General features: G+C 41.7%; 1 protein-coding gene across 1 annotated transcript in view; it reads right to left on the reverse strand.

Moving 5' to 3' along the window:
- LOC109951345 (BMP/retinoic acid-inducible neural-specific protein 3-like) overlaps window positions 1–9,248 on the reverse strand; it is a 17,018-nt gene extending 7,770 nt beyond the window's left edge. Inside the window, exons 1-4 of the mRNA XM_020585807.1 lie at window positions 9,169–9,248; window positions 8,565–8,741; window positions 4,696–4,898; window positions 2,152–2,369 (exon numbers count right to left, since the gene is read on the reverse strand). Coding sequence (XP_020441463.1) covers window positions 2,152–2,369; window positions 4,696–4,898; window positions 8,565–8,741; window positions 9,169–9,248 — 678 coding nt within the window. The remainder of the gene's footprint in view (window positions 1–2,151; window positions 2,370–4,695; window positions 4,899–8,564; window positions 8,742–9,168) is intronic.
- Window positions 9,249–12,610: the final 3,362 nt, after the last annotated feature.

The raw sequence follows: 12,610 nt of genomic DNA on the forward strand, positions 1-12,610 counted from the left end.
TGTACGCCCCCCCCCCACCCACCCCCGTCCCTGTTCTCTCACTCTGATCTTCAATCTGCCTGATCTCCACACATGCTGCAAAGTGGTAAATGAATGGAAGTCATGGCTGGAAATTAATGGAATGATATCTGTAATCAATCACACTGATGCATAACCAGAGGAACGTGTTCTCAGTTCGGGGGGGCACTTGTCTTCATCAGTGGCTACTCACTTTAGCGTCTGCGTTTGCCCCTCAGGCTGATTAATGCATACACTCTAATAGCCACTTCAGATGATAAAATGGATGATTGGTGTTTTAAACTACGGGAGGCACGGCCGCTGCTCTGTTCTGCTTCCTCACTCTGCTCTTTAGAATTTGCTACTGGGGAGATGAAGTGTTAAAAACCCTTTGTCTTTGAGTATTGTTGTTCTGCTGCTGAAACACACTCTTTATTAGTCTGTAATAGGTGGTTAGCAAAGGCACATCGGACCACCCTGTTATAAAATATCAAAGGAATCATTTGATGCCATACAGTCGGATACAAATCAGGTGAGATCACAAGTCTTCTGTGACAATAAACTACACGCTGAAGGCTGAAAAACAGGAGAGATAGATTTGACAGTCTTGCTGCAACCTGGCAACTACAACAGGTGAATCTCCTAGTGTCGGGCAAATTCTGTAAATAAGCATTTGTTCTTAATCCTACCTGATTAAAAAGTTATGGAAACATGTTGTGTAAACTGGTATTAAAGGATTTGTTAGAGCATGTTATCTGTCATGAATTAAACACTCAGCTCTACATGCATGTCAGTGAAAGTTACACTTAAAATTTGGTACTTTATTTAAGTAGTTCTGTGTTGTACTATATACAGTATATAGTTTTACTTCACTACCTTTCAGAGACAAATATTTGGCATTTTGCTTCACTACATTTATTTAAAAACTATAATTAGTAGTTACATTTCAGATTAAGATTTTATAAACAATCTGCATGATCTATTCTTTAAATATGATGCATTGTTACAGATTAAACTACCCAGTGGTTTAAATGGTCCCCAACGAAACTAGTTAGAACATTAAAGTACTTCTTCCATGTTACTGTAATACGTCAGTAATATTGATCCAATCATATTGACTGTGAATGGTCATTTTTCACAATAATTACTTTTTTGATACTTTATGAACTTGAGATTTATTGCCCTCTGCAGTTAAAGTTTTCAGGTTTGTTCCACTTGTAAGTGTGTACTGACACATCCTGGAGTACACTTCTACATCACCGCAGCAAGGACAGAAGTCAAACCACTGAAGGTCAGCAAGAAATGATATTTTAGCAGGTGACAAGTTTTTTTAAGATACCTTTTGTTGATAACACTTGTAGTGCAATATTTGCTTACTTTAAGTAACATTTTGAATGCAGTATTTATACTTGTAACTGGGTATATGCACAGTGTGACATTGCTTCTTTTACTTAAAACTACACTATGTAATTTAATGTAGCACTAGAATGAAACTCCCAATCAATCCACTCTGCTCCGCCCAGCGCTTCCTCTCCCTGCTCCACTCCGCCACGCTCTGCCCAGCTCTTCAGATATTTGTTGTTATGAAATTACAATGAATGAGAATGCAACTAAACCTACTGATCAAGCAGAAATAATTGAAAATCTCTGATTGGTTGGAGGTCAGTCCTGCTCAAAACCTTTTAGAAGCTAATGTCTCTACACTGCTGTCAGTGTTGTTCAGTGAGTTTGGGAGGAGGAGGGTTTGACAGCTCCTCTCCACATTAAGGCAAGTTTTGGAGCAGATTTCTACAACAAAAATATTTGACAAAAATTTACATAATGTAGTTTTAAGTAAATGATCTGGATACTTCTACCACCACCGATTTAACCTAGTGACGTGTGTGCATTCATTTACTGATCAAGACATAAATGTGTTTCCCCTGATGTCTGTCATTCATACACATTCAGTAACTTCAGCTGAACCCTAAACCAAGCTGGTCCAATTCATTACCATGTATAGGTGCTGGAGGCTGAAAGACCACCACACCTGGCTTCAGGCATTCAGTGGTGTTTCAGCTCCCAAAAGACTGCTGACCTGGCTTCAGGCATTCAATGGTGTTTCAGCTCCCAAAAGACTGCTGCTGTATTTACACTTTTTTCACTTCCACATACCCGTATGGCAGTGGATGTGATCTGGAGGTGGTGCAGCCGGCGCAGGGTGCTCTCTCTGTCGGTGAAGTAGGAGGCAGCCAGCTGGTGGAGGATCTCCAGGGTCACTGTCCCCGTAACATTTGAGTTCCTGTTGCTACTACGGCTGCCCTCAGCCGCTGAAGGTGAAGACTCCTGACTAAGCTTCCTTTTGTCCACGAATATTGTCAAAGACTCCTCCCCTGGTGACAGGCAGGCAGAGAGAACAAGAGCTTCATTAGCTCTAATAGAGCAGCACTAATCACCGTTCATTAGTATCTTTTCAGACTGGATAGACAAGCACAGTACTGATTAAGTGCTGTTGGGGAACCCGTGGTTGGGATGATTGAAGGAAAAGGCACAAATATGGTCTCTGCATCTTATAAACTCCCCAGGAGTTTATTCAAGATCATTGATCAAGTTCCTTTAATTACTTTAATTGTCTTAGCTATACTGTACTTACCAAAAATGAAAAGCAAAGCAGATCTGAGGTCAGCGCTGCTTTGCTAACAGCTGCAGTTATTTCTACATTTTTAGCATTATGGTCAAAGAAAAATCCCGAACTTGTAGACTCTTCTGAGTAGCTCAGGAGTGTTTTTGTGATTTACTTTACTGGTGCAGTTCCTCTCATTTTCTTGGCTTATCTAATTTACTTCTTTTGCAGTTGTTGATTTTCTCCATATTTCATGGTATAACATTTTGTTCCCCAGAGAAATTTTGTAAAATTGCTACATGTGTCAGTGTTATTATTATTAAATTTGCAGATAACAGCAACAGCACAGATTGTCCAGAGTGTAAGCAACATGACAGGTCATTAATGCACCCAGTTATTTTTGAGTTACTAGGGAAATACAGCCATCGTCTCACATTTCAGTCACAAAAACGATGAGTGCGGACTAATGGGAAGACGAAGCACACAGTGTTTGTTCACAATAGTGGCTCTTTAGCTGAGTTAAACAACATTAAATCCTTCCTTAACAGCATGTCAAGGCTATTTTGTCAATACACATCTCACTCGTCCCTTTTCCCAGTCTGGTCCCTTGTCACTACAGCACTTAAGGAGCATCATTCCAACTAAAGTGACATTTGCAGCTCCCGTGTATTGAGGAGAAGGAGGATATACAAATGGGTAAACAGTAATACCCATCACCAGACATGTTCCCAACAAACAAGGATCAGATTTTGTTTCATCAGTGCCATCAGTGCCTTCAATTTGACTCCAGTATCAAACATTAAATCCCTATATTTCTGCTAAGCTCTAGCCAGAATATGTGTGTTGGCCCGTGAAGGTGGTGTGACATAATGTCAGACATAAGTGCTGACAAAATGTAACATTTGACATTATCTTCCAAAACAACACAATCCAGTCCAATCCTACTGTCACAATGATCCTTTTCCCCCTGTGCCTTCCAAAACTATTACATATGGTAGCTACAGAAAATAATAAATATGATCTGCCACTGCCGTGGTTACGATTTGCTCAGGTTTAGGCACCAAACTGCACAGTCAAGACCGCAGTCATCGTGACTCAGACGCGAGCGAGTGCAGTTTGTTTCCTTGTGACAGTCCAAAATATTTTGTCTCAGCCATGACGGTTTCCTGGCTTGAACCAAGATCAGAAATCAGTTGTTTGAAAAATAATTGGCCTTAAGAGCAAGACACTGTCAGAACCTTTGAACACCATTAAATGCGATGGTTACATAAATGACTAATAGAATGACTGTTAAAAGAAGACAGCATTGATTATCAGCGCAGACAGCTGCTTCTCTCATCAGCGACGTCAATCCAAGCCTGAACGTACTGTAACAGTGAGAGATAAATAGTTGTCACGTGTGAGACAAAAGAATTGTGTCCCGTTATTAAAACTTTCTGTGCATCTTTGTGGTTTGTTACTGTCAGATGAGACGATTGTATCTGTCATGTCTGTGATGGATCTCTGCCTGAGAGATTTTAACACTGGCAGGAAATGGTGAAGTTCTTTGTCTTTATTTCTGAGATGCTGACAACCAAGACATACGTATGTTTGCTACTCATTTCTGGCCAGTTATTGTATTTGTGGGAATCCAGACAGCAAAATAATCCTGCGTACCACTAATAGCTGCTTTAAACTAAATTTACAGTTGGGTAGATCTTTCAAATCTGTGTTATTTTCTTACACTTTTCAAACCCCATGCTTTGACAACTTCTAATAAAGTATACTGTATACTGAGATAACACTTTATTAAAAAGAGAAAAGATAAGCCAGTTCTGTGTAAATCACTGTTGTACAACAGTGATGAGTCTCTCTTCAGGGAACCATGTTGTTTTGACAGTCAAACAAAAATTTTAAATCTGTCTTTCGCTGCCTTCTCCAGTTTGTTTTTGTATAGTAAACCACATTGATTTGAGTTTTTCTGTGAGCCAAAAAACACTGATCCAGAAACATTATTACATGCTTTGTTGTTTAGAAGGCAGCAGATGGTAAAATCAGTGCCCCACGTGCAGAGAAAAATCATGCTAGTAGCTGCTTGCTATGAAGCTCTACTGTACCTCCCAGAGTGGCAGAGAGGAGGAGATGGGTGCCGTACTTCTTGATCACATTCTCTGTGATTGTTTGGAGGGTTGGCCGCCTCCCCAGTTGGCGGATGGTGTGTATAAAGTCGGGGTCGAGGGGCAGAGCCAAACCACCGCTGCCACCAAAACTGTCCCTCTTCTCCACTGCCAGGCTGTTGACCTTCCATCGACCGAACTCCCTGGAAACACAACAACAACAACAACATACACCGATGTACATTCTATTTACTTTGTTTAGGCCTTTAGTTGTGTATAAGGCCTCAGGCTGCTGCTGAACAAGCTGTGATGAGAGCAAAGGAGGTGATGGAGTTGTAATGTTGTATCCTCTTAGGAGTTTTAATAATATGCCTGTGATGCATATAACCACTTTAAGTTTGTCAAGTTGTGATAGGTTATACTGTGTATTAACCATTAGATTTTCATTTTCACTTCCCCTTAAGTAAAGTACATATTGTACCTATAGTGTAGTATTTGTTTCATACAAGACACAGTAATCCTGCAAATGTTGATGTTCAAACAGTCAAGTTTGTATTTGTATTTGTACTACTACCACAATACTTAGCTCACACTTGCATTCTTAAGTTCTTTCTTTTCTACAATTCAAAATGTTCTTTGGGCTACTTCTAGTGTTTTTCTACCAGAGAGCAATATTCCACAATTTCTCCCCCCTGGCGGCATAGAGAGGCTTGAAACAGCATTTTGACCTTCAAGTTGGGAAATAATGGGTCTGTAAGTTCCTAGCAAGTTTCCATGAAAAAAACCAGAGGCAAAGTTCTAGGACAGTATTTTTCTTTTTGGTGGTATTAGGTGGGTGGGTTGGTGGGGGTGGGGGTGGTAGTGGGGCCCTAGGGTTTAGTTAAATGCAGAAGCTGGTTTTCAGAGGAATTTACTTAATTGAATTATAAATTGACATATGCTTTTTGCTTTGTTGCACAGACTTCAGAGATTATTTAAGAGACTGATATTTCATGTCTGAAAAGGAAAACGTAAAAATACAGTGGCTGGTTAGCTTAGCTGAACATAAACAAACAAGAGGTAATCTATATTAGTGAGCTTTAGAGGTATTGGATGGCTGAGTGGGTCACCTTTGGACAGAGCCAAGCTAACTGTGATTCTCCAGTCTTTATGCTAAGCTAAGCTAACGTACTGTGGGTGCAGCCTAAAGACATGAGAGTGGCATCAGTCTTCTCTACTAACTCTTGCCAAGAAAGCAAATAAACATACTTCACAAAAATTAACAGTTAGTGGTGTTGGTGTTAAAATGTACTCAGGTTGGTTGGAAACTTGTCTTATGGTTGCTGGTAATTGGCACAGTAAACATACTAATGATCACTCCGAGGTTTAGATTTGCATGTTAATATTCATCCTACAGACAAGTAACCAAATCATAATTGCTACTTTTTAAAAATTAGGTGTTCTACTGCACAGCCTTTCACCATACTGCCCGGAAACTCATACAGGACTTACTATTGTCTAAACAAGTTTTGTCACAGCTTTAAATAACTCCTGCATGGGCAAAACAGAACAGCTCCCACTGCAACAGAGAAGCGCAAAGCCAAAATGAAGTTCCACATCATCAACTACCATCATTTGTTATCTCATGCCCTTAGGGCACAAGTCTGACTGAACTCTACTCACAAACCACCTCTGTTTCTCCCTCCCGCCATAGCAGCAGCTAATGTCTACCTCTCCCGTAGTGCTGCCTGCTGCTCTGTGTACCTCCCTCTCCCTCTGGGAGGCAATCAAATCACTGCCATGAGAAAAATGATCGACAGAGAAATAATTGGCGATCCAGGACAGTGTGGAGAGTGTCATTAGGGCCAATCATCATAACGAGAGGACAAGCTGAGTGTCCAGCCCTGGTGTTGTAGATGGGTGTTGTAGATCCAGCCTAGGGTTTAGCCTATAGCTATGCCATCGGGCACATATGGCAAACAGAGGGATGTTTGCTGTATAAGTATACTCAGATATCTAAACATTAGGGTTTACTGTATGTAATGTAAGCAATCAATAGTGATGAAAACAACTCACTGGAGGGACAAAAACTCTAAGAGGAGCAGCTGTGGGGAGCAAATCAACAGCTTAATCATATGCTGGATGTGATGTTCATGGTTGTGCTGCAGCTATTACAGGGGCCAGATGGGTAGAATAGTGGTTTGGGCCCCCAGGCTATTTAAGGGAACACATTTAAGAGAGTCATCCTTAAAATTGAGAGTCTTGCTGTAAAAAAGAAAGAAAAAAAAACGAATGCACATGTCATTTTTTCCAGCAGGTTTTTACGACCAATAGTCACAGTACGTGTTATGGTTACGTGACCTGTAGTGATCATTACATAATTAAAGGAGGACATTAGGTGATGTAGTAACAAAGTCCAAGTTAGGAGGAGGTCGAAAACACAAGGCTTTCCCACCGGAGACCGGTTTCCAATAACAATGTGAAACCCTAAATGTGTTTATTATGGTAACCATGAAATTGATGGTTATTTTAACCCAAAAAATGATCTTTTATAAACATAACCAAGTTTTTTTTTTGTGTGCTTTAACCAAATTCAACCATGATGGTTCCATAAATGTAACCATGTGTTTATGTTGGTTTCCAGAATGATGAAGGTACATATGCTGGGAGATTGGTTGATCACTTCCAAGTGATAGAAGACAAGTGATGTATCCTTTAGGTAAGAGGACTTGTTAAACTCCTTTATCCCTAATCCTTAAACCAGCCTTTAAGTTAGAAACGTGAGCAGACAGTTTACCGGTTGTGGCATTGACCGCATCAAATGAGATATCAGCCAGCCAATAGTGGGCCACATTCGACAGCCCAAGCTGTTCACCTCTTTGTCATGTTCAGTGGTTTTCATTAACTATAGAAGAGGTTTGGAGAAGAAGGAATCTCAGGTCAGGGGACTACTGGGACACTATGAAAAAAATGCAGGTGTCACTAAGTGATAAGCACCCGAGCCTAAAAGAATCTTGAGAGGACATAATGGACCAGATGATTTATAGATCCAGGCTATAAAGCAATTTTTCACATTGGCAAACCCCTGGCAATGTCCACCACAGGAAAGCAAGACAATTCTGAGCCTGAGGCATTCATAAACCACAAAGGACATGCAGCAGGGACAGCAACAAAATATCAACAGACACTGACTTGACATAAATGTAATTATACCAATATATCAAATTCAGACACATTGCATGTATGTAACGTAAAGATGCAGGGCTGAAATATTGACATACTGGACACCTAACAGTTGCAATAAAGTAGGAGTGCTTGTGAGGAAATTTTAAACAAAGGCAGCAGCAGCAGCAAAGTGCAGCTCAGGGACACTGCAGGAAGTCACTGAGGGGATGTGACTGTCCACATGCTGTCATGGGATTAACTCCTGCTGCAGAGGTCATTTTGAGACAAATACCAAACCTTGAAACAGAAACCTGAGAAAGGAATAAATGTTTTATGCAATCCAGATGGCCTGGCCAGTTTTCAGTCAGAGTGCTCAATGACAGGAGCAAGGGGAGAATTTGCATTGCTACAGTAGCTCTTCAAATTTGCTCATAGGTTTGCAACTAATTTGGTGCAGGTGTGATACCTGAGAGGACAATCCTGAGAGTGAGCAGGTTTTCATTCCAAACACTACAGCAGCTGCTCTCAGTGATTAGTTCCTCTCCAGCTCAAAGTGCTCATCACTGAAATTATCTAGTGGCATGTTTGGATGAAATGAAACCCTGCAAACACTCATGGCCCAAACCTGAAACTCCTGAAAGAAACATATGGTAAATAGGCTACATGCAAAAAAAAAAAAAAGTGGACACAGTAAGTATCCTACAGTACACGCACATCTGTCTCACCTGTAGATCTTGTATCTGGTGCTGAAGCCCTGCTGATACCTCTCCGCAGCCTCTGTGAACTCCAGGGACTGGTGGAAGGGCCCTTTATCCGAGAGCAGCCAGCCCAAGGAGCCAGGGGCGCCGTCGCCCTGTCCGGCGGCTGCTGCGGCTCCCGCGGGGGCACCGGCGGGGGGGGGTCTGACAGCTCATGCTTCACCCAGAGACACCTCATTCTCTCCGGACTGGGAGGAGGACGGACCAATAAGACGGTATTACAGTGAGGCTACACACATTTTAGAGATGAATTAATGCGCATTGTAGATTTGGGGGAAGACGTGGACATTTCAGCCAGTATTTGAGAGTTAAATAGACTAATTGCATGATCACATGCTCTATTATGGCGCTACTGAAAAGACACTTACCAGATTTTTCAATAGGGACCAAATGATGCGCTCTCCATAACAAGCGAACTCTTCCCGTCTGCCGCGCCTTAAACCTCTCCAGTTCAGCGATCCGAGAAAACTCATTAATTCGTGATGAGTCCTTTCTGTCAAGCGCTACTCCTACTTAATGTCTGCTCTCGCTCAACTTTATTTCGGGAGACGTTCCCCCAGCATCCGTGCACCCATCCGCGCCACGGCGAGAAGTTGCAGCAGCGGTGCCAAGACAGGAGTTCATTCTGAGGATGTCCGTGCGCTCACACATAGTTCCAGAGGTTGAATGCGAAACAGAAGAATTTCCATCCTGGGTGAAATCCTTTTTGGTTGCGCTGTCTGGTCCTTAAAGTGGCTGCTGGTTAAAAAAAAAAATAAAAAAAATCCAACGCTGTTATTTCCCCCCTCCCCGCTGCCGTGTGAGCTGGTGGATGAATGAGCCCCCGCTTCAACATAGAGAGCTTTTCTTACCCCGCTTTTTCCACAAGTGAGGTAGCAAGAGGGCGAGCAAGTGCATCATGATGAGGGTAAAATCTGCAGACTGAGAGGCAAGTTTTGAGGACAGCAGGGTGAACAGGGCTGCTTCCACCAGTCACCATTACCTTCACATAATTCATACTCATTATTTTCCATCACAACGTGTTCCTGTTTTTTTTAGACGTTAAAAGGAGTCTGATAATAGGCCAGTTGTATCCCAGTGTTTTGCTTTTTCTGTTGTAGTTGTCCTGTGCCACAGCTTCACAGCCTGCAGCTTGCATGGATAAATAGCCCCATCGATCTCTACTGCACACACTGCTGGATTTACCAGTACAACTACAGGCTCTTATTAGGAAACAGGTTTATTGGGTGATGTGATTTAAGTTCCGGAGACCACTCAGTTTTCCAACCCCAAGCATCATGATTTGCACAAAATAACTGGTTTTGAAGAATGCTTAAAAGTTATGCAAAAGAAATGTTTGACCTGTAACTTATAAATAATAGAGTTCAAACACTCAGGACGTTTTTTTTTTTGTAGATTCTTCTGACTAATGGAATTTTTTTTGAAGTCAGGCTCCACAGGGGTGCAGGGATGTAGCTCCGTTTGCATGTGTGGAAACGAGAGTTGACAGGTACAGCAAATGAACCTTTACTTTGAGTCTGGTGTCTGCAGTCTGGGGACCGCTACAACAAAAGAGGCTAAACTCATGAGCCAGAAGTTGTTTGATGGTGGTGCTATTACTGTGTTTGCCAGGAGGGCCCTTTGTTTTGCTCTTTGAATTCATCTTGTTGTTATGCTTGCTATTCACACTGAAAACCTGACTGACAAAGGCCCCCCTGTGTTAAATGGGCTGCGAGGAGAGTGTCCACTATCCATAATGGGACTGAATCAATAGTCTGCTTCCATTGATTCCTTTTTGCTTTAATGTTATTTGGCAAACATCTCTCAGGATGCCAGGAGAGGCTTCTTTTCTTTTTCAAACTCAAATTAAGATGGCCATTTCAGTAATGATGGGTCACATCTTTGAAACCTAAATAGCTGTGGCCACTATCGGTGCTGCTGGCAGTTGTCTGGACTATCTCAATCAGCTGAAACACTGAAATTTAAAGCAAGACAGTTCTCCTTGCCTCCAACAGGAGGATCTGCCTCCCCAGGTAGCTGATCTGACATCTGTGATGACAGAGAAGCCTACGCTTGCCTCTGCAACAAAAGAAACATTAAATATTCCAACTTGTGTGGAGAAAAGACTGGAGCAACGAAGGAGGCTAAATGAGCCTTTCCCTGTAGGCTGCAGACTGTTATAGTCTCTTGAAATCTGGGTCTTTGTTGTCTGTGTGTGCTGTAATTGAAAAGTTACAGCCCTCCGCATTCTTTGCTTCTCTCCCGTTCTCTCTATCTTTCTATCCCTAACTTCCCATCCACCATGACAACCAGCAGTATCTCTTTCTCTCTTTTTTGCTTCTTCTATTTGAATCCTCCGTCATCTCTCGTTCGACTCATTCTTTTCCCCTCCCTCTTCCCTCCTCGGCTCCCTGCTGAGCTTTAGGACAAATGTAGCCGATTTTGATCATTCGCGCCCCAGCCATCCTGTGAATCAACCTCTTCTAGCAGATGAGAAAAGGGCGGAGAAACTCAGAATAGTCCAGGAAGATGATGTGACATGACAGTGGTGTTAATATGCCTGCATACAAATGCCACTGGCTTGGTAACATGTAATATGCCAAAGTGATCCCAAGTCAAGAATGACATTGTGAATGCCTCCCAAATTAGGAAGTGAGGGGAAAGAGGTTCAGCATCACCTCATATGACATAAAACCTGGCTTGCTGTGACTGTGTCTGTCTGAAACTTGGCATCATTTTTGTTGAAACTCCATAAAAATGACTACATTTGCTCAAAAGCTCTGGCATCTCTCAAAGACTTCTGCACATTTCCTTCTGTTTCATAGGATAGTGCCCTGCAGTTCCCCCCGATGGCAGATGTGTTTTATTGAGTAATTACTTCTCCTGCACCTTTTATTGTTAAAGAATGGATTGTAGCTGATGAGCTCCATGTAAAGCAGATCATGGCCATACTCTGTGCCGTGCACCCATTGTTTTATGAAAATATCTCCAAAATGAAAGGGCTATGTAACTTGGCAGGTACTGAATGTGAAAGTGCAAACAAAATGGAATAGATGATGATGAGGTCTTGGCTTTGTTAATTCCATTTAACCCCGGAGTGAAGACAGTGATTGGACCAAAATCTCTCTAGTGTGAATAATTGGACAGGCATTGAAGAAAAGATGTTTGAAAATGAAACAGCAAATGCCTTTCTAGGGAGTGTGAGGGGGCTGAGACACATTAGCAATCGTTTCAGCACATTAAACATGATCTCTGTGTCAAGATTTATTAAAATATATGAATTTAAGTTTGATTAGCTTTCCTGTACAGTCCTTTGTTTTTTAGTAAATCAGTCAGTGAGAAACATAGTGTGGCAGCTCTGCTTGTGCTCTTACTGTAAGTTGGAGGGGTAAACAACAAATGAACATGCTGATGGATGGAAAAGGAACCTGTACCTGGTCGAGCACTCGGCGACTCTCTTCGTTATTCAGGTCAGAGCACACACATGTCCGAGGCCTTGTCAAAGCTTTGGCTTTTCTGTGGCCCAGCTGCTATTTTTGCTTCTCTGCTGTACATGCCCTTTCATTCTTGAGTCACGCTGGAGCATTGGAGGGCTGACCTAGAATACTGAAAACCTGTCACACAGCAAGACATAAACATCTGTACAGAAAAAAAGGTATAACAGTGGTAGCACTCAGGAAATAAAAAGGCTTTTCTATCCATTAAATAGCTTCATGATAGCATCGCTAATGATGAATGCACTTGAAAATGACTGGGGTTTTTCAATGACATTGCACATATGTGCAAAAATGCACTTCAATGGGTTGATGGATAACTACTGAGTGCTAGAGTTCAATCTATTGCTTACAAGGACTCCAATAAAATGATGACACTTTATATAAACTTTGTATTATTTTTCAGTGTGTGTATCTCTGGTAATGTGGTAAAAAACCAAACAAACCTATGAGCTGCATATGTAAATCAATTTACTTCAAAGGCAACATGTTTATTTACATATTACAGCGAATTCCTGTTAGTGCTGAATAAATTATCGT

The sequence above is a fragment of the Monopterus albus genome, unplaced genomic scaffold (genome assembly GCF_001952655.1).
Source record: "Monopterus albus unplaced genomic scaffold, M_albus_1.0 scaffold378.1, whole genome shotgun sequence".
NCBI classification, from domain to species: domain Eukaryota; kingdom Metazoa; phylum Chordata; class Actinopteri; order Synbranchiformes; family Synbranchidae; genus Monopterus; species Monopterus albus.